At 49.2% G+C, this 20,393-nt stretch overlaps 1 protein-coding gene across 1 annotated transcript in view; it reads left to right on the forward strand.

Annotated features, from left to right (window-relative positions):
• Positions 1-311: 311 nt before the first annotated feature.
• The window catches only part of LOC144888545 (putative transcription factor p65 homolog), a 61,352-nt gene continuing 41,270 nt past the window's right edge, over positions 312-20,393 (forward strand). The window contains exons 1-2 of the mRNA XM_078766900.1: positions 312-404; positions 16,559-16,695. Of these exons, the coding sequence (XP_078623026.1) occupies positions 398-404; positions 16,559-16,695 (144 nt within the window). The 5' untranslated portion in view covers positions 312-397. The remainder of the gene's footprint in view (positions 405-16,558; positions 16,696-20,393) is intronic.

The raw sequence follows: 20,393 nt of genomic DNA on the forward strand, positions 1-20,393 counted from the left end.
GCGTCGTAAACCAAAAAAAATGAAGAAGAAGAAGAATTTAGAGCGGTGTATGGTCTTGATAAAAAATTATGTACTGGTTGGTGGGCATGCGCTTTACCTCAGTTTTTAAATAAATAGGGTTGAAATGTTTTTAATTAAAACGTAAAGCATATTGTGTGAAGTTAAAGCCAAATGATAGCCGCCTGCATGAGGGAACAGCATAGACCATTGGCATTAATAACATTAGAACCACGACTTGGGGGATCTCCGCCAGTTTAGGAAATGACGTAAGGGAATTTCTGCGCTTCAGTCGGTATTTATGTGCGTTGTGTGCAGACAGCGGTCTTAGCCTGGCTGTCCCATACCATAGGTACGCCGGTGTCGGACTCGGAGCCATCGTCGTGTTCAAACGGCGGCCATGAACGGTAAGACTGCCCGGCCTGGTGGTCATCGATAAGCTCGGACCTCATTTCCGGGTTGTGCTGCGACTCTCACCATATGATGGTTCAGGGCGTTCGAAAAACAATTTGTCTTCTCCAGATACATTTAATTTAAACGACGTAAACGTACAATGACGCCGGCTTTTTGTTCTTTTATTCACAATAATTTTCCGAGTTTTGATGAAGCTTCGATATGGAACAAAAGTCACACTGTACACGTAGCCGGACGACGTTTGGGTTCCGTTGCCTTTTGGCCACTCTGCTGCATCGACTTACAGTTACAGTTACACTAGGCCGACATGTAACACCAACAGAGATTCTGTCCGTCCTTAGTATTATGTGGACATTCACATTGCGATTGTTTGTCCCGGGAAGCTCAAGAGTGTGGAAAGAAAATAGGCTATGCGCCAAAGGGGGTTGGTCGGTACCATACAGATGGAGTAAGGCTCATTGTGATTTTTAGCAAGATATATGTCCCTAGATATGAAAAAGAAGTGATAGCGGTGTATAACTCTCGGCCATCTCTGTGTTATCACCCGAAATATTATTATACGCCCGCTTCGCTTCGCCAAAAAATGTGATATTTGCTAACATTGGAATAAATATGTTTTTAAGGACCACAGAGTGCCGATAATTTGCATACTGGATGCCAACTAATATAGTAATAGAAATATAGAACATTTGTGGGGGTTATTTATCAAAATATTGATATAATGACAAAACATATGTTAAATTTAGTGAAAAAGTGGTCGAAATCGCTTCGAGTTCAGAATCCACATTGTACATTTTTGTCAATATTTCAAAAATGAAAACTCCCAGAGTAACATTTGACCCCTCAATCTTCGCAAGGAACCACTGCATTGGAATATATCATTACTTTGTAATATGGTGGTTGTTTGGGGCACATATTTTGGCAAAGTTCAAAATATGTTCAACCATAGCCCCTAATTTTGATATTGTGGAACGAAACAGCTTTTGAACATTTTAGGTTTATTCGTCTCCTACTTTTGGTATCTGTGTAATTTTTGGTATTAGCTAGTATCCTAAAGTGGGTTTGTAACATCAGCTACATTATATTTCACAATGCATGCAAACTTGCTCCACACTCTGGGTTTATCATTATCTCTCGAACAAATACGATCTCGATCTCGATCTCGGCACTCTGTGGTCCTTAAAAACATATTTATTCCAATTTTAGCAAATATCACATTTTTTGGCGAAGCGAAGCGGGCGTATAATAATATTTCGGGTGATAACACAGAGATGGCCGAGAGTTATACACCGCTATCACTTCTTTTTCATATCTAGGGACATATATCTTGCTAAAAATCACAATGAGCCTCACTCCATCTGTATGGTACCGACCGGTCAATTTGGGGGGTCTGGCTCATAGCCTAGAATGCATCATTCATGGTGTCGTGGAGAATCCTTAAACAAAATGCCGACATCGCAGTTTCACAATGTGAGCCGTTTTTAAAGTGAAATACTTGTTGATAATGAGACTGACTAGCCAGTATAGACAAGTATAGACAAGGCAATATAGACAGGCCAGTATAGACAAGCCAATATAGACAGGCCAGTATAGACAAGTATAGACAAGCCAGTATAGACAAGCCAATATAGACAAGCCAATATAGACAGGCCAATATAGACAAGCCATATAGACAAGCCATATAGACAATCCATATAGACACGGCAATATAGACAAGCCAATATAGACAGGCCAATATAGACAAGCCAATATAGACAAGTATAGACAGGCCAATATAGACAAAGTATAGACAAATATAGACAAGTATAGACAAGCCAATATAGACAAGCCATATAGATAAGCCAATATAGACAAGCCAATATAGACAAGGCAATATAGACAGGCCAGTATAGACAAGCCAATATAGACAAGCCAGTATAAACAAGTATAGACAAGCCAATATAGACAAGCCAATATAGACAAGTATAAACAAGCCAATATAGACAAGCCAGTATAAACAAGTATAGACAAGCCAATATAGACAAGCCAATATAGACAAGTATAGACAAGCCAATATAGACAAGCCAATATAGACAAGTATAGACAAGCCAATATAGACAAGCCAATATAGACAAGCCAATATAGACAAGTATAGACAAGCCAATATAGACAAGCCAATATAGACAAGTATAGACAAGCCAGTATAGACAAGCCAGTATAGACAAGCCATATAGACAAGCCAATATAGACAAGTATAAACAAGCCAATATAGACAAGGCAGTATAGACAAGCCAATATAGACCAGCCATATCGACCAGTGTATAGACATGCCATATAGACGTGACGTATAGACGAGCCATATCAACGAATCATATCGACCACCCATATACACGTGCCGTACAGACCAGCTATATCGACCAGCCATATACACGTGCCATATAGACCAGCTATATCGACCAGCCATATACACGTGCCATACAGACCAGCTATATCGACCACCCATATACACGTGCCGTACAGACCAGCTATATCGACCAGCCATATACACGTGCCATATAGACCAGCTATATCGACCACCCATATACACGTGCCGTACAGACCAGCTATATCGACCAGCCATATACACGTGCCGTACAGACCAGCTATATCGACCACCCATATACACGTGCCATACAGACCAGCTATGTCGACCAGCCATATACACGTGCCGTACAGACCAGCTATATCGACCACCCATATACACGTGCCGTACAGACCAGCTATATCGACCAGCCATATACACGTGCCGTACAGACCAGCTATATCGACCAGCCATATACACGTGCCGTACAGACCAGCTATATCGACCACCCATATACACGTGCCGTACAGACCAGCTATATCGACCAGCCGTATCGACGAGCCGTATAGATGAGCCGTATCGACGAGCCGTATCGACGAGCCATATGAACAGGCCATATCGACTATATACAAGCACCTGATTGCAAAGATATATATATATATCGTAGTTGAATTTTCCAGATGTCTTGCTTGTGGAATGGACTGAAAATTTGTGGGATCGGAGGACAGCGAAGTTATAAAAGACCGATTGGTTGACTGATGGTGCATTAAAGGGTTGATGTTTGTGACGATGTGACCTGTAATTGAAGTGATGTCTCAATTGTCACATTTTGAGCTGGCTAGGCAAGTCTGGGAAACGATTGGCTTATTATTGGCGAGGCCAATTCTTCTCCTGCTGATGATTACTTCAATTCTTATGTTTTTCTATTTGATGTCAAATTAGTGATTTGTTTATATATTTATAACTTTAGTTTATATTCACACAAGTGGATAAATTTTCATTAAAACTTGGATTCTCACCTTTTCAATCAATCAATCAATGAATTCGGTTTTATTGGAAAAAAAAGAAAAAATGTACATGACTGTAGTCCAAGGACTAATAATGTCAAGTTTACAATATCAATAATTTCACACAGTAACAAATATATTATACAGACAGGAAAAGAAATCAATTATCTATTTGCATTGGTGAATCAATCAAAACAGAAGAAATTCTTCTTTTTTTCTTCTTTTTTTTCTTTTTTTTTGTATACAAGGTCGAGGCTCGTGAAAGAGCGAACATTAATCACACACGAAGACAAACCGACACATAAAACATACAACATCGGGAGCGGTAGACAAGATGGGGAGAGAGGGGGAAGGACACAAACACAACATTTGAGAGCAGGGACCGAGAGACATGGAGACATCGAGAGATCTGTGAGAGGGAGAGGGCTTTGGGGGGGGCATGGGAAGGGGGGGGGGGGGGGTTTAGAAGGTTGAAATGCTTCGGTCAATATATGGATGTCGATAATTACATTCAAAATATCTAAATATTTGTATTAAATGGTCTACCTGACTTTAAAATAGTATAATATATTGTTGCGAATATGGAATTTGGCCTCCATATCCGCTTGTAAATATTCCCCTATTTTCTCCAATACTCCCCAACTTTCCCCAATCCCCCATTCCCTAGTCCCATTGCATGTAAATAACAATCAGTAGAGCCGACCTTCCCCTTATTCCCCCATTAAATGTCGTGCCCAGGTCCACCGCACCACACGTAGACAACTTTCGGACATCTTCCTAGTTATTCTTAATCTATGTCAGTTAAGGCCTCGTTTCCATTAATTATGACTCTTCGTTGCACCAGAATGTGATTATATGGCATCAGTAGTGAGTTTAGGACCTTTCCCATACCTCCTCCCATCCTCTTCCCCAAACAACAACTACAACAACAATTACAACTACAACTACGACTACAACAACAGAGGGGCGGGGAGTGTGCGTCCTCACACCGGCTCGGTTACCCGCCATGACCATGCGCTCCACGGCGTTACCCCGAAGGGGCTGGCTGTCAGCTCCTCGTCAGGGGCGGAGCCAGTAACCCCCCCACGCACCCAATGAGAAGCAACGTGCCGATTCCATCTGGGGAGGAGCTAACGAGCCGAGGGCGTGTCACTCCCCGCCGGATATACGCGGCCCCGCGCCGGATGTGACGTCAGATGCGCCTCAGCTTGGAGAGAGAAGCCACCGCCACCCCCAGCGCGACGATACCTCCCCGCATCTTTGGACCGGACCGGACCGTACTGTACCCTGCCCCGAGCCCAGGAGGACCTGGAGCCATCGATACCCGCTTTCCTGTCATCAACCCCCGTGTGAGTCAGCCGTTGTCCCGTTTGTCTGTCGTCTGTCCGGGGTTAATATAAGAGTGTGTCTAAGTGCCTGTCTTTCTGTGATTATACCTCTAGCCCCTGTAATCTGACCTTTCCGTACGAATATAATCTCCTCCGGAGGTCTTGAGAATTGAAACATTGGTGTCGTATTGTGTTATTGTAATCCAGCCGGGTGTCTTCTTTTTCTTATTGAGCCAGCATCGCGCGACTAGTCAACGTTCGGGCACAATCGGGTAACTTGTGCAGACGTGGTCATACCATAAAACCGCTCGGTAAATAACATCCAAGCCACGTCTGTAACAATTGGTGTCAGGAGTGTGATTCGAGGCCCGACCAAATTTTGAAAAAAAAAAAAAACGAATAGAGGAAAAAAAAAATTTGGTCAAAATTTGGAGCGGCCGAAATTTGTTTTGTTTTACAAAACCCGAATTTTGAAAGTCGCGCTATGGCGGATCAAGACGGCTGGGGTCCGGTAGGGGAGAGTGAAGCAGGGTCGGTCCAGGACCAAATTGAGACACGTGAGGAGAGCGAAACAGCGGGGGTAGCAAACGCACAAAATGGCGCCTCGCTGGTCACCGCGCCCGCGACCGTAGCAGCGCCGCCGATGGATTGGGGCCTATTTATGGAACAAATAAAGGCGCTCATGGTCCAGACAAGTGAAGACCTGAGGAATGACTTGGGAAACCAAATGGGGGTAATGGGGAACCGGATGGATGCTCAGAGTGAGCAAATGGGGGTAATGAGGGACGAAGCGAGGGGTACCAGTGGGAAGTTAGACAATAATTTTGAGGGGTTAGACAACGGGATAAAAGAGGTGAAACATGGGTTAACGGGGGTAGAAAACAGAATGGCCGCTCAAGAGAATCAAATGGAAGGGATGCAAAAGGGGTTAGAGGGGGTAGAAAATAGAATGGCTGCCCAGGAGAATCAGATAGAGGGAGTGAAAAATGGGTTAGAGGGGTTAGAAAACAGTATGGAAGGCAAATTGAGGGACATGAGGGACCAAGCGGAAAGGGAAGTTAAACAAATGGAGCAGCAGATAGAGGGGGTCAGAATGGGGGTAGAAACCAAACTGGATGCTCACAGGGAGGAAATGGAGCAGATGAGGGTGGCATCTGGGCAGGAGATGCAAGTGATGGGAGAGGAGATCAGAAGAGGAGTGAGTGAGGAGGTCGGAGGAGTGCGCGAGGAGGTGAGACACTGTAAGGAGCGCATGGAGAAAGAGGTGAGAAAGGGGACTGTAAAATTGCAAGGTGGTATAGAGGAGTTGACGCTGGGAGTAGAACAACTGACAGTGGGACAAAAGGAGTTGGGGGACCAGGTAAAGAAGAACACAGCGGTAATAGAGGGTTTAAAATCGACACAGAAGGAGATGAAAAAGGACGTAGGGGTAATTAAAAAAGAGTGTCAGACGGTACATGAGGACCTGACGAGGAAAATGGACAAGGTGGTAGAGGTAATGGAGGTTAAAGAGCGGGAGGTGCGGGAGCACATAGAAAAAAATAAAGTGGAGTTAGAGGAAGAACTTAAAGGGGCGCACGAAGAGATGAAGGAAATGAAGCAAAAATTAGAAGAAGTGGAAGAAGGGGTGAGCGAAATTAAAAAGCGACGGAGAGAGGATAAGAAAGAGATAAAAGAGGAGGTAAAAGAATTGGTCCAGAGTCTGTGTTCGGATCGTGATGATGTGCTCATTAACCGGATGAGGGATTCGCAGGTGATGGAGGAGAAGCGAAGAGAAAGAGGACCCGGTGTAAGTGGTGACCAATATGGTCGTGCGTATGATGCGCCAGGTGATTTAATAAGCTTGGGGGTCGAGATAGACCCGGATGTTCGTGAGAGGCCAAGAGTGAGGTGTATGGCTGGTCCGGAGGGTATGGAACGAGAGGTGCGAGGTGTGGGTGAGCAAGGTTGTGGTGGTGGTGGTATGGAATGGGTAGCGGGTTGCGGAGGTGTGACCCATGCATCGACACCAACAGGGGTAGTTGTTGGAGGGACCGGGGAGGCACGAGAGCCCCTTGGGGGTAGTGTACTGTGGGGGCCCGGCCGGTTCGGCCCCGCGCTGACCCCGCAAGGGGCGACGCACGGGGTCCGGCAGGCGGGCAACGACTCACATACGAGGTGGTCCCACAAGGTCCCACTCGCGCCGTATGACGGCAAGAGTGATCTACGCGCGTACCTGGCGCAGTTCGACTGTGTGTGTAAGGGCAACGGTTGGGGTGAGGACGAAGGTGGAGTACACCTGGTGGCCGCATTGCGCGGCGCGGCGGCGGAGGTGCTGACGGCATTACCAGCAGGTGCTCTCACCCTGCCAGCCCTCCGCGACGCCCTAATTAATCGATTCGGCATAGAACAGCAGAGCGAGCTTGTTAAAGCTCAGCTCGCGCTGCGAAAACGCAAGCCCCAGGAAGCCATCGGGGAACTTGCCCACGACATTCGCCGCGCAGTGGGGATCGCACATGCTAGCATGGCAGCGGATTCCCGGGAAAGCCTGGCGCTGGACCATTTTATCCAGGCCCTCCCGGATATTGAGCTCCGGCAACAGCTCGCCATGTGGCGCCCGCAGACTCTGAGCCAGGCGGCTGACGCTGCGGCCCGTTGGGAAGCAGCGAGGCCCCTAGCCCGAGGGGGCGAGCGTCTCGCAATGGCGGTCCGCCAGGTGGGACCCCCGATGGAGGGTGGACCCCTTAGGGGACCCGCCCCCGACGTGGGTCCTGACCTGGCGGGCATGGTCCGGAGGCTGGTGGACCAGCGCCTGGCGGGACCTGGACCATGGCAGGCGGCCCCGGAGGTGGCCCGCGGTGGACCACGAGCGGGTAATCCAATTCGGACCTACAGGGGGGGGAATTTGGAATTCCGGAGGCAAGCACCTTATCAGGTGAGGTGCTATACCTGCAACCGCCTGGGTCACCTGGCGCGGCACTGTCGAAGCGCGCGCCGGGATGATCTCCGGCAGTTGAGGTCCTCAACTCCGCCCAGGGGGGAGCGGGTTAGCCGACCCCAGACACCCCCCCCGCCAGACCCCGGGAAACTAGAAGGTGTCGGGCACGTAGGGCGGTGTTCGGCAGCAGAGGATGGAGGAGAGCCCTCATTGACGCGACAGGTCATTTATTGTGGCCAAATTGGAACCGGTAGCCTGACAATTAGATGCAAAATTGCCGGCGTGGGGGTAGACGCCGTAGTGGACACAGGAGCTAGCGCCACGATCATCAGCCCTGTGGTCCTTGATTCGAGCGCAGGTGGCTGGGATAAGATCCAGCGCCTGCAAAATTATAGTTTGCAGCTTGCTACCGGGGTAACGGCCCCGATCATAGGGCGTGGTTCTGTGACCCTCAAGTTAGGGTCGGTAAGGAGGGAGATAGATGTTTGGGTGGCGGAGGTGTGCGACCCATGTTTAATAGGGTTGGACCTGTTGACTGCCAGCGGTTGTAAAATCGACTTGTGCCGGGGGATCCTGCAGGTGGGAGTAGAAGAGCTGCCGTTAGGGGGAGTGAGCACGGCCGAGAGAGCGGAGCTGGAGGCTTCCGAGGCCGTGACCATCCCCCCAAGGGCCGAGGCGATAGTGCCGGCCCGGTGGGCAGCTCGCCCAACATGGCAGGAGTCCTGCGGCCTGGTCGAACCGGTGGCAGCGCAGTCCATACCGGGTTTAATCGTGGGCCGCACCCTTGTAAAAACGGACGGACCGGTAGTGGCCGTCCGAGTAGTAAATGTGAGTACAGAACCACGCACAATAGTAAGGGGCACGAGGGTAGCTGGCTGCACCCCAGTTGAGGAAGTCGCGACAGTGAGGGGCGAGAACGTCCAGCCGAGCCGACCCCGGGGGGAGCCTTCAATAACAAGTAGGAATTGGCCCGATCCCATTTGCGAGATGGTAAATCGTAGTAGCGTAGAGTTGGGAGGTACCCAGAGGGAGGCCTTACACAAACTGGTTGGGTCCCATTTGGACCTCTTCTCCCTGTCCACCGAGGATATTGGACGTACGGGCCTGGTGAAACATCAGATCCACACCGGTGAGGCCCGGCCTATTCGTCAGGCCGCCCGACGGCTCCCTTGGAGCAAGAGGGCGGAAGCTGACGAGCAGGTTGCAAAAATGCTCGACGCAGGTGTGATCGAGCCCTCGGGAAGTCCTTGGATGTCACCTGTTGTGCTGGTCAAAAAGAAGGATGGGACCACGCGGTTCTGCGTGGACTATCGCCAGCTAAACAACGTGACACTCAAGGACTCATATCCCCTGCCAAGGATTGATGACACCCTCGATGCCGTTGCAGGCTCAAATTGGTTCACAACTTTGGACCTCAAGAGTGGGTATTGGCAGGTGGAGATGGATAGGGCAGGGAAGGAGAAAACGGCATTTTCCACAGGTAAGGGGCTGTATCAGTTTACTGTGATGCCGTTTGGTTTGTGTAACGCCCCCGCCACCTTTGAGAGATTGATGGAGCATGTACTAGGCGGCATGCCATGGCAATCATGCCTGGTGTACCTGGATGACGTCCTGGTACATGCCCAAACGTTCCCCCAGGCACTAGCTAATTTGGACCAGGTGTTCGGGTGCCTCAGACAGGCGGGGTTGAAGCTGAACCCGAGTAAGTGCACTTTGTTTGCAAGAGAGGTGGCCTATCTAGGTCACGTGATCGGCCGCGAGGGGGTAAAAACGGACCCAGACAAAATTAAAGCGGTAGAGGAGTGGCCCGCACCACGTACCATCAAAGAGGTGCGGGGATTTTTGGGACTCTGCTCCTACTACCGGCGCTTTGTGGCGAAATTTGCGGAGTTGGCCCGTCCCCTCCACCGGCTTACGGAGAAGGGGACGCGATTTAATTGGACACGGGAGTGCCACGAGGCCTTCCAAAAATTGAAGGGGTGTCTGACATCCGCACCCCTTCTAGCTTACCCCACTAGCGATGGGGCATTTACCCTGGACACGGATGCGAGCCAGGAAGGATTGGGCGCAGTTTTGTCTCAGACACAGGAGGGCGTGGAGAGAGTGATTGGTTACTATAGTCGGGCCTTAAGTAGGCCCGAGCGAAATTATTGTGTCACTCGCAAAGAGTTATTGGCGATGCTGGCTGCCATGAACCATTTCCACCCGTACTTGTACGGGCGGAAATTTTTGGTTAGAACTGACCATTCCTCCTTGCAATGGCTCCTTCGGTTCAAGGAACCGGAGGGCCAAATTGCAAGGTGGTTGGAAAAGTTGCAACAGTACGATTTTGATGTGGCCCATAGGGCCGGGAAGGCCCATGGTAATGCGGACGCACTCTCTCGGCGTCCTTGTCTGGGGGAAAACTGTAAATTTTGTGCGAGACACGAGGAGAGGGAGCAATTGGGCGATTCCGCCCCGATTCTCGTCGTCCGGGCAACCCGGGTGAGAGGGCCAATTTTGCCACTAACCGCAGATGAGGAATTCGGAACTTTGGCCTGGAGCACGGCCCAGCAGGAGGATCCTGTCCTGGGGCCAGTGTTCAATTGGGTCAAATTGGGGCAAAGACCAAAGGGGGAAGAGGTCACCCCCCTCGGGGCGCAGACAAAGGCATATTGGGCTCAGTGGCAGACCCTGGAATTGAAAGGCAACATCTTGTATCGCAAGTGGGTGGAGGTTCCCTCTGATAGAACTTCCTGGCTGGTGATAGTCCCTGACAAATTCAAGAACGTCATATTGCAACAGGTGCATGGTACCCGCTCCGGCGGCCATTTGGGCAGGACAAAGACAATATCTCGGGTCCGCCGGAGGTTCTATTGGGTGAATATGGGGCGCGACATACAGGACTGGTGTCGGAGATGCGACGCCTGTTCTGCCAAAAAGGGACCAGCACGGAGGATGAGGGCCCCCCTTCAATTACATCAGGTGGGGGCCCCCCTTGAGCGGGTGGCTATGGATATTCTAGGACCGCTGCCCCGCACCCGCCAAGGTAATAAGTATATCCTCGTGGTAATGGACTATTTCACCAAGTGGCCGGAGGCCTACGCCCTCCCCAACCAAGAAGCAGGGGTGGTAGCGCAGGCCTTCGTGGAAGGATTTGTGTGCCGGCATGGGATTCCACAGGAGTTGCACACCGACCAGGGACGAAATTTTGAGAGCAAATTGCTAAAAGATGTGTGCAGTCTCCTGTCAATTCGGAAAACCAGGACAACGCCTTTAAGACCTCAATCTGACGGGATGGTGGAAAGGTTTAACCGAACTTTAATCCAACAACTGGCACTGTTCACCACCACCCGTCAGGATGACTGGGACGAACATCTCCCTTATTTGCTTATGGCCTACCGAACCAGCCAGCACGGGGCCACCGCATGCAGTCCAGCGTTGCTTATGTATGGGCGGGAGTTACGGGCTCCCGCCGACTTGCTATGCGGTCCCGTGCCAGACACAGTGGTTAACCCGCCGAGGGAGGGGTACGCACGTCACCTAGAGGAAGGCATGGAGCTAGTCCATGCCTTCGCCCGCCGCCAACTCCATCTGGCGGGGGAAAAGATGAAGCGCAGGTACGACGACCGGAGCCAGGGGAGTCAATACGCTCCGGGGATGAAGATTTGGTTCTTTAATCCCCGGAGGCGGAAGGGAAGGTGCCCAAAACTCACCTCCCCCTGGCAAGGCCCAGGAGTCGTCCTGTCGCAAATCTGTGACGTGGTCTTTAAGATCAAAATGGGGCCACGAGCCCTCCCTCGGATCGTCCACGCCGACCGGATAAGACCTTACACCGGCGAGCAGGCGCCCCCGTGGATTGCCTCGGCTTTAGATGCCGAGGCGGGACCCAGTACCTCTGAATAAGGGGGGCTTATTAGTGCCAGAGGACTGGGGGATTGAGGAGCGATAGGCCCGGTGGGTAAGGGTGGCATCCCTGCCACCTTTCCCATATGTGGGGGCAAAGGAGCAATAGTTTATGGGGTGTATGGCGGTGAAAACTAGCCCGGGTGGGTTAGGATATTGTGTGTAGGGATCTAGAAGATGACCTTAGGTGACGTTAAGTTTAGTTAGTGACTGATACCTGTAGTAGGGACGCAGGTAGATTAGTATGGATGATAATGACGAGGGAGCGCAATAGTTTAAAGGGACGACTGGGAAGCGCAAGTTTCAGAAGGGAGTAGTTAGCTGAGATGATGCCGTGTGTGTGAGGATGGAACAGGTGTGATTGCACAGGTGTGCAACTGGACAGGTGTGTGGAGCAGTGTGTGAGTAGTGAGTGTGTGGATCAGCGCGAATGCGCTTGGGGAGAGAAGGGTGCAGGTGGCACCAGGTGTGAGAGCACAGGTGTGCAAGTACAGGTGTGTGGAGAGAGTTGGAGTAAGTGGTACGGAGTGGTGTGCATGGTGCGAAGGAGTGGATGGGGGAAGAGTGGACCCCTTTCACGAGTACCCGGGGCGGGTAGTGTAAGTGTTAGGTAGAGGGTATAGGTAAATTGTGGTTGGATATTGGCATTTGTGGTGCGGTTGCAGAATGGTGTTGTGGATGGGTGCATTAGTGTGGTGGAAATGGCTGGGCGTGTAGCCTGTTAGTGCGTGTAGTTGGTTGGGCACTCCACCACTGTGAGGATGTCGGCCAGGTGAGGCCGCAGGTGGGCTCTGGGAGCCGGTAGAGTTGTGGATGGGGCCCGAGGATCCGGAGGACGGACCCGGGTAGCCCAGTGCCAGAGAGGGCACCGAGTGGGGAGAGTGCCAGAGGGCCTTCCCCAAGTAGTTAGGTTAGGGCAAGGAGCAGGTAAGCTCGGAGGCAACTGCAGTGGTGGAGGTGTGCAGGTGGGTAGACCCACTGGGAGAGGTACACGCCGCAGCCCAGAAATTGTGCGAGGGCACCGGGAGATGAATCGGGGGAGTGAGACCCCAAATTGAAAAGCACCACAGTCTGGCCAATGGGAATTGGTTTTTAGAACCAATAGTGTAAGAGGGCCAATGGTTTGGCCGGAGAAAGACCCCGGGTAGTGTAAAGTTGTAAAGTCATTTAGGAAATAGTTAGGATTGATGAACCTGTCGCACCATACGCAGCCACTTACCTGTGGTGATGATGATGACTCCACACCTGTGTTTTCTTTGTTTTGTTGCAGGAGATGAATCGCTGTGTGGATTTGTGAGACGCATCACGACGTGGATGAGACATTGGGGTGATTCCATCTCTCCCTCCCTAGGAGGGACTGATGATGAATTGGTAATGGCAAATTATGATGTTGAGTTGGAGATGGCAAATTTTGATGAGAGTTGAAAATGGCAAATTTGATTGGTTAGGAGGGAGAGAAGACGAATTTGGTATATGGGAGGAACGGGGAAGACAGTAGGGATGTTTGTTGATTTGTAAAGTAGATGTTTATGGGTAGTGTTGTGTTTTGTGGATACAGTAAGGGGTAAGGGAGGGGCCATGTAGGTTACCTGGTGGGGGGGGGGGGGGCGTACGATAGGAACGTACCTGTCTCACCTGGTTCCCATGTGCCCCCAGTGTGCATCACCTTACATTGCGTGCACTTTTGCGCCCTTACCACCTTACTCACTTGTCTGCTTCTTTTGTCTCCCACCTCCGAGGATCTGGCTTTGGGGTAGAGAGAGAGGAGAGAGAGGTGCTGGCTGCGCAGTTGTGGGCCTGCACTTTCGCTGTTTGCTGCCGGGATCGATACACCATACGGACCGCAATGTTTGTGGCCACCCACAATGGACCGCAGTTCGTTTGCGGCCAAGCACCACCCGGGGATGGACCTATGGGTCAACGTGGCACCTATGCCATACAGGTGAACCACTTTTAGTTAACACCAAGTGCACCACAAGAAGAGCAAGAGACACCTGCAGGGTTAGGGGTTGTCGAATTTATTTTTATTCCAATGAACAATGGTGACTGCACCGATTGGTGGTGGGGTGGTGCTTTTGATGCTGGGAAAGGGTGCTCTGCACGTTATTAAAGGCCGTCGGCCACAGAGCACTCGTGGGTTGGTGTATCGATGCTGGCAAGCGCGCTCTCTCTATGCATAACATCTGCATGTGTTCCTCCAAAAACAGGTCCTGGATCGTAGTGTAGATATCAGCGTAATCTTGTAAATAATGCTCCCTACCGGCTGTATGTGTAGTTTGAGAATTCTTTCCGGATTCGGTTATCCTGTGGGTGTGTTTCTGTGAGGAGAAGGGTGCAACGTCGCAGGGGGACATATTTACTCATTTGTGAACATCTGTAAAACTGTCGCACTCAGGGTAGAGTTAATAGTAGAGGGAACTACATTGCGTGCCACACTAAAGTAGGTAAAAATTTATCGGGTCGGGACGCCCCGAGGGTAGAGAAGGGTGCAATGTTGCGAATATGGAATTTGGCCTCCATATCCGCTTGTAAATATTCCCCTATTTTCTCCAATACTCCCCAACTTTCCCCAATCCCCCATTCCCTAGTCCCATTGCATGTAAATAACAATCAGTAGAGCCGACCTTCCCCTTATTCCCCCATTAAATGTCGTGCCCAGGTCCACCGCACCACACGTAGACAACTTTCGGACATCTTCCTAGTTATTCTTAATCTATGTCAGTTAAGGCCTCGTTTCCATTAATTATGACTCTTCGTTGCACCAGAATGTGATTATATGGCATCAGTAGTGAGTTTAGGACCTTTCCCATACCTCCTCCCATCTTCTTCCCCAAACAACAACTACAACAACAATTACAACTACAACTACGACTACAACAACAGAGGGGCGGGGAGTGTGCGTCCTCACACCGGCTCGGTTACCCGCCATGACCATGCGCTCCACGGCGTTACCCCGAAGGGGCTGGCTGTCAGCTCCTCGTCAGGGGCGGAGCCAGTAACCCCCCCACGCACCCAATGAGAAGCAACGTGCCGATTCCATCTGGGGCGGAGCTAACGAGCCGAGGGCGTGTCACTCCCCGCCGGATATACGCGGCCCCGCGCCGGATGTGACGTCAGATGCGCCTCAGCTTGGAGAGAGAAGCCACCGCCACCCCCAGCGCGACGATACCTCCCCGCATCTTTGGACCGGACCGGACCGTACTGTACCCTGCCCCGAGCCCAGGAGGACCTGGAGCCATCGATACCCGCTTTCCTGTCATCAACCCCCGTGTGAGTCAGCCGTTGTCCCGTTTGTCTGTCGTCTGTCCGGGGTTAATATAAGAGTGTGTCTAAGTGCCTGTCTTTCTGTGATTATACCTCTAGCCCCTGTAATCTGACCTTTCCGTACGAATATAATCTCCTCCGGAGGTCTTGAGAATTGAAACATTGGTGTCGTATTGTGTTATTGTAATCCAGCCGGGTGTCTTCTTTTTCTTATTGAGCCAGCATCGCGCGACTAGTCAACGTTCGGGCACAATCGGGTAACTTGTGCAGACGTGGTCATACCATAAAACCGCTCGGTAAATAACATCCAAGCCACGTCTGTAACAATATATATATATATATATAGAACATTACAAAAATTAAATATTTAATCAATTAATCAAAGTATTTCAAATTATGCGTCTTATTTCAGTTATACAGGTAATCCAGCAGGTTTCAGGCAGGCAGGCAGGTTTCAGGTCGGTAGTTCACTGGTAATTCCCTGTTTGTCGTTAAAGGCGGCAAAAAGGGTTGGCGTCAGGAAGGGCATCCGGCCGTAAAACATTGCTTCAAAAAGGGGACCGAAAAACAACAACAACCACGGTTCCCGAAAAAGGCCAACCCCGGCTCCGGCGGCGGCGGTCCCCGCTTCCGCGGCGGCGGCGGCGCGGCGGCGGTGGCGGCGGCGGTCCGCTTTGCGGGGAAAAATGGCCTCTAAAGGTGGTATTTCAGTTATACAGGAAAAATGTATTTACTTTGTGTCGAATAACACCTGAGTTGTTAATAAAAAATTAAATCTTTCGAGAATATTACAGAAATTTGGAAAATCAACAAAACAAAATAAATAAATTTAAAAAGTTAAAATACATCTCACACACACACACACACACACACACACACACACACACACACACACACACACACACACACACACAATTAATCAATAAAATACAAAATACATGAATTAAATCATTTTTGATGGTTGTAATGATAATTTGGTACAACATTAACCACAAAAGCATTAAAAACTTGTGTTGGTCATGATAAACCGACGAGGAAGACACGTGAGGAATAGGAATCCCTTTTATCACTGCACTTGTCTGTTCTTTTATTTATTTTATTCCTCTTATTTTATTTATTTATTTTCTGAAAGCAATCATGTCAAATCAGAGGATGATGTGTTCGTAAGGGCCATTTATCCAGGGAGCATGGAATTAAGGATTACAACGTTTTAAGAAAAAAGAAGGGACTAGGTGGTAGAAGATGGGGGAGAGGGCCGAAGATGGGGCAAAGGTGCATGGTGGAGTTAAGGGTTAAAATAAGAAATGTTTATTTTTGTAAATGTTCTATGCACCGCATCCTTATAATTTTCATATCAGGCCTGAGAGTGTGTTTGATGGATGTTTTTTCCTTTCCTTTTTTGTTTGCCTCCTGCATACATTTATAGACCATATGTTGGTGGTTTTTGCTGAGCAACCACAACGAAGAGGAATGCGCTTCCGATACCCGTGTGAGGGGCATTCTGCAGGAAGTTTGTTTGGTGAAAACTCTACGGATGCAAACCGTACATATCCAACCTTAAAGGTACTCTCTCTCTCTCACCCTCTCTCTGTCCCTCACTCTCTCACCCTCTCTCTTGCCCCTCTCTCTGTCCCTCACTCTCTCATCCTCTCTCACCCTCTCTTACCCTCACTCTCTCACCCTCTCTCTGTCCCTCACTCTCACTCTCTCTCACTCTCTCTCACTCTCTCTGTCCCTCAATCTCTCTCACTCTCTCTCACTCTCACCCTCTCTCACCCTCTCTCTCTCTCTCTCTCACCCTCTCATCCTCTCTCATCCTCTCTCATCGTCTCTCATCCTCTCTCATCCTCTCTCACCCTCTCTCATCCTCTCTCATCCTCTCTCACCCTCTCTCACCCGCTCTCATCCTCTCTCATCCTCTCTCACCCTCTCTCACCCTCTCTCACCCTCACTCTCTCATCCTCTCTCACCCTCTCTCACCCTCACTCTCTCATCCTCTCTCACCCTCTCTCACCCTCACTCTCTCACCCTCTCTCTGTCCCTCACTCTCACTCTCTCTCACTCTCTCTCACTCTCTCTGTCCCTCAATCTCTCTCACTCTCTCTCACTCTCACCCTCTCTCACCCTCTCTCTCTCTCTCTCTCTCACCCTCTCATCCTCTCTCATCCTCTCTCATCCTCTCTCATCCTCTCTCATCCTCTCTCACCCTCTCTCATCCTCTCTCATCCTCTCTCACCCTCTCTCACCCGCTCTCATCCTCTCTCATCCTCTCTCATCCTCTCTCATCCTCTCTCATCCTCTCTCACCCTCTCTCACCCTCTCTCACCCTCTCTCACCCTCTCTCACCCTCTCTCACCCTCTCACTCACAAACACTCACTCTCACACTCAGACGCTCTCACACTCACCTCTGCCAGACTGAACAGTTTACGGTTTGTATCCACTGATAGGTCAGATCTGCATCCGGAGCGGAACCAAAATCTAATCGGCTCGTTCTTATCACCTACCCAAATCGTCCACCTAGTATTGTCCGAATCCGTCCATAACTGTATGACATATCGTGCTATTGGTCGAGGATCAAGACTTGTGAAACAAACCGGTCTCGCTCAACCCAGACCACATGCAAGGTTCGACGGCGTATTCGACTCTTCTGGAACATTTGTAGAGTGGGTGTCGATCCAGATTGTGGTACAACCTTTGTTCTACAAACCAATGTCTGTGGTGGGGGTCGACTCTCAAAAAGTGTCTGAAATGGGGGTAACGATGTCATCCTGGTGTTATTTAATACAATATTTTTGGCAATCCAACATAACGGAAGTGCAAATGGAACAGAACACAATGCTATATGATGCTGGTATTGGTCATAAATGCATTAGGGTATTCTGGGGGCATTTATCTTCTTATGGGCTTGAGGTTGGGGATTTTGCTCCAGCCTTCGGTTTTATTGTTACACTTACTTTATCCATGTATAATACTTTGAGCATTACATATCTGATTGTTAACGTCGAATAATTTAGTTGGAAAAAGCCTGCAAAGAGGCCGTGCCAGGAACATCGGACTGCCAAATTGGCCTCGTTATGACGACAGTAATGGCATGTGTCGTGTGTTTTCCACCGAAAGTCTCCTCATTGGTATCGTTATTGTCACGAGCATTTTGAAGAAATCAATTTGGTTTATTTTTTTTCTATTCTTTTTGTGGGTGCTTAAAACACTTCCCGACACCCACTAAGGGGAAATTATGCTTAATATTCTGGTAACACACACACACACACACACACACACACACACACACACACACACACACACACACACACACACACACACACACACACAATGAATGAATGATCGTTTTAAGGCCATTTTCCCCCGCTTAGTCGCCTCTTACTATGCGCAGGGATACGGTGTACCTATTCTAAACCCGGGTACACACTGGGATCATCCATCCCAGCAAGCTGGTACTCAATTTGCCGACCTCGGAAGGATGACAGGTTGAGTCAACCCCCCTGGCGTTAATTCAGCGATCGACCGGGATTCAAACCCAGGATCCGAGGATCCCAAGCCGGCACCCTAACCGCTAAGCCAACACCAAGCTACACACATACACACTAATCCGGGATAATTAAATATTACCTTTCACATTAGCTACAAAGGCTCAGGCACCATGGAGTGATTTTTTAATTATTATTTATTTATTTATTTTATGTTCTTTTTTTAATCCAAAAAAATGGAACATTTTTTAAAAAATTTATATATATTAATTTTTTTTTTTTTTTTTTTGGAATGGTGACACAGACAGACAAACGGCTCTCTTATATAGATTTCCAGGTACAATAGCCGGCGGGGACCTTAGTAGGTGCACTTAAACCACAAGCCTTTTCGGAGAGCTGCGCTGAGGTGTTTCGTGCATTGATGAATTTTGAAGTATTTGACTTGAATAGCACGGAGAAGGTTTCAGTTCTGCACGTAATGCTCTCAGGAGTTTCCGGTGTCACGACTTCTCGCTGAAGGTAGCAATGACGCTGGATTACGTCACAATTGCTGCTAATTTAGTGTCGTACTCTTGTATGACTATTGTCTGACAAAATGGTGCAGAGGGAGTGAACATACCTTTTAGCCTTCTATCCTGGGTTTAAGTCCCGACCCGGCTGTATATGACCTTTCAGATTGGTGGTTCTGAAGTGCGGAGCTGCATCGCAAAGTGTGCTGTCCTACGGATGGATGTTAAGCCGGGCATCTCCCGGCTGTTAGTTTTACCCGGTGGATGTTAAAGATTGCAATGTTTTTCGCAGAGAAGGTGAGTTATCTCCGGCACCCTGAAGAATCGGCAAATTCCTCCCCACGTTACCTTCAGTCGAACGTCCGGCCTGGCCAACCAGTTCATGAAATACCTGGGCCTATTATTTTTTTTTCCATCCGACCCCACAAGAAGGTGGGAACAGTTGAGCCGTTGAAGAAGAATTAGTTCGTTGAAGAACTTAGAACAAGAACAATGAAGAGCAATTCTTTCTTTCCTCGAAGTTCTAGCAGTGTCATTGTGTTGTATACCTTTCCCACCCCCCTTCATCCCCCCCCCTGCCTTTCCACGCCTCCTCCCCCCCAAGCCCTCTCCCTCCCACAGATCTCCCGATGTCCCTGTTCTCTGCTGTTGTACTTGTGTGCTTCCCTCTCTCCCCCCATCTTGTCTCCCGCTCCCTTTATTGTATGTTTCGTGTGTCCGTTTTTTTTTTTTTTTGTGATTGATGTTAACTCTTACACGAGCCTCGATGTTGTGCACAAAAAATAATAATAAATAAGTGGTATTAGACGCCTCGTCATGTAATGAATGTGGGATGTTAATGTAAATTGTCCCTCCTGTTGTTTGTTCTTTTAGCTTTCCTTCCTCTTTCTCCTTTTGGATCGCGGTTTGTAATGGAAGGCAACGACGTGCATTTGTTGGTCGCAGCTTTTGTGAAGAACGACCACAAAAGGCTCAACTCGGAAGCATGCGTCATGTGTGTTGATATCGCCAACTGTAACTGCAAACGGTGTTTTTCCTTAGTTTATCTGCATTTGTTATCATGTAAATCCCATAATTAAAGAGCTGAACAAGGCAGCGCTGGAGTATCAGGAGGAATGCGAAAAGGAAAAGATGGAGTCATCAGGAGGAACCGCTCAAGTTTGTTTTTTTTCCTCCGCTGATTTCAATTTTTATTTATTTATTAATTTCTGTTGCACCATTTTCCCATCGTGCGGTCGCATTACCTGCGAGTTCTGAATACCATGG

This window comes from Myxine glutinosa, chromosome 12 (assembly GCF_964187855.1).
Source record: "Myxine glutinosa chromosome 12, kmMyxGlut1.1, whole genome shotgun sequence".
Taxonomy (NCBI): Eukaryota; Metazoa; Chordata; class Myxini; order Myxiniformes; family Myxinidae; genus Myxine; species Myxine glutinosa.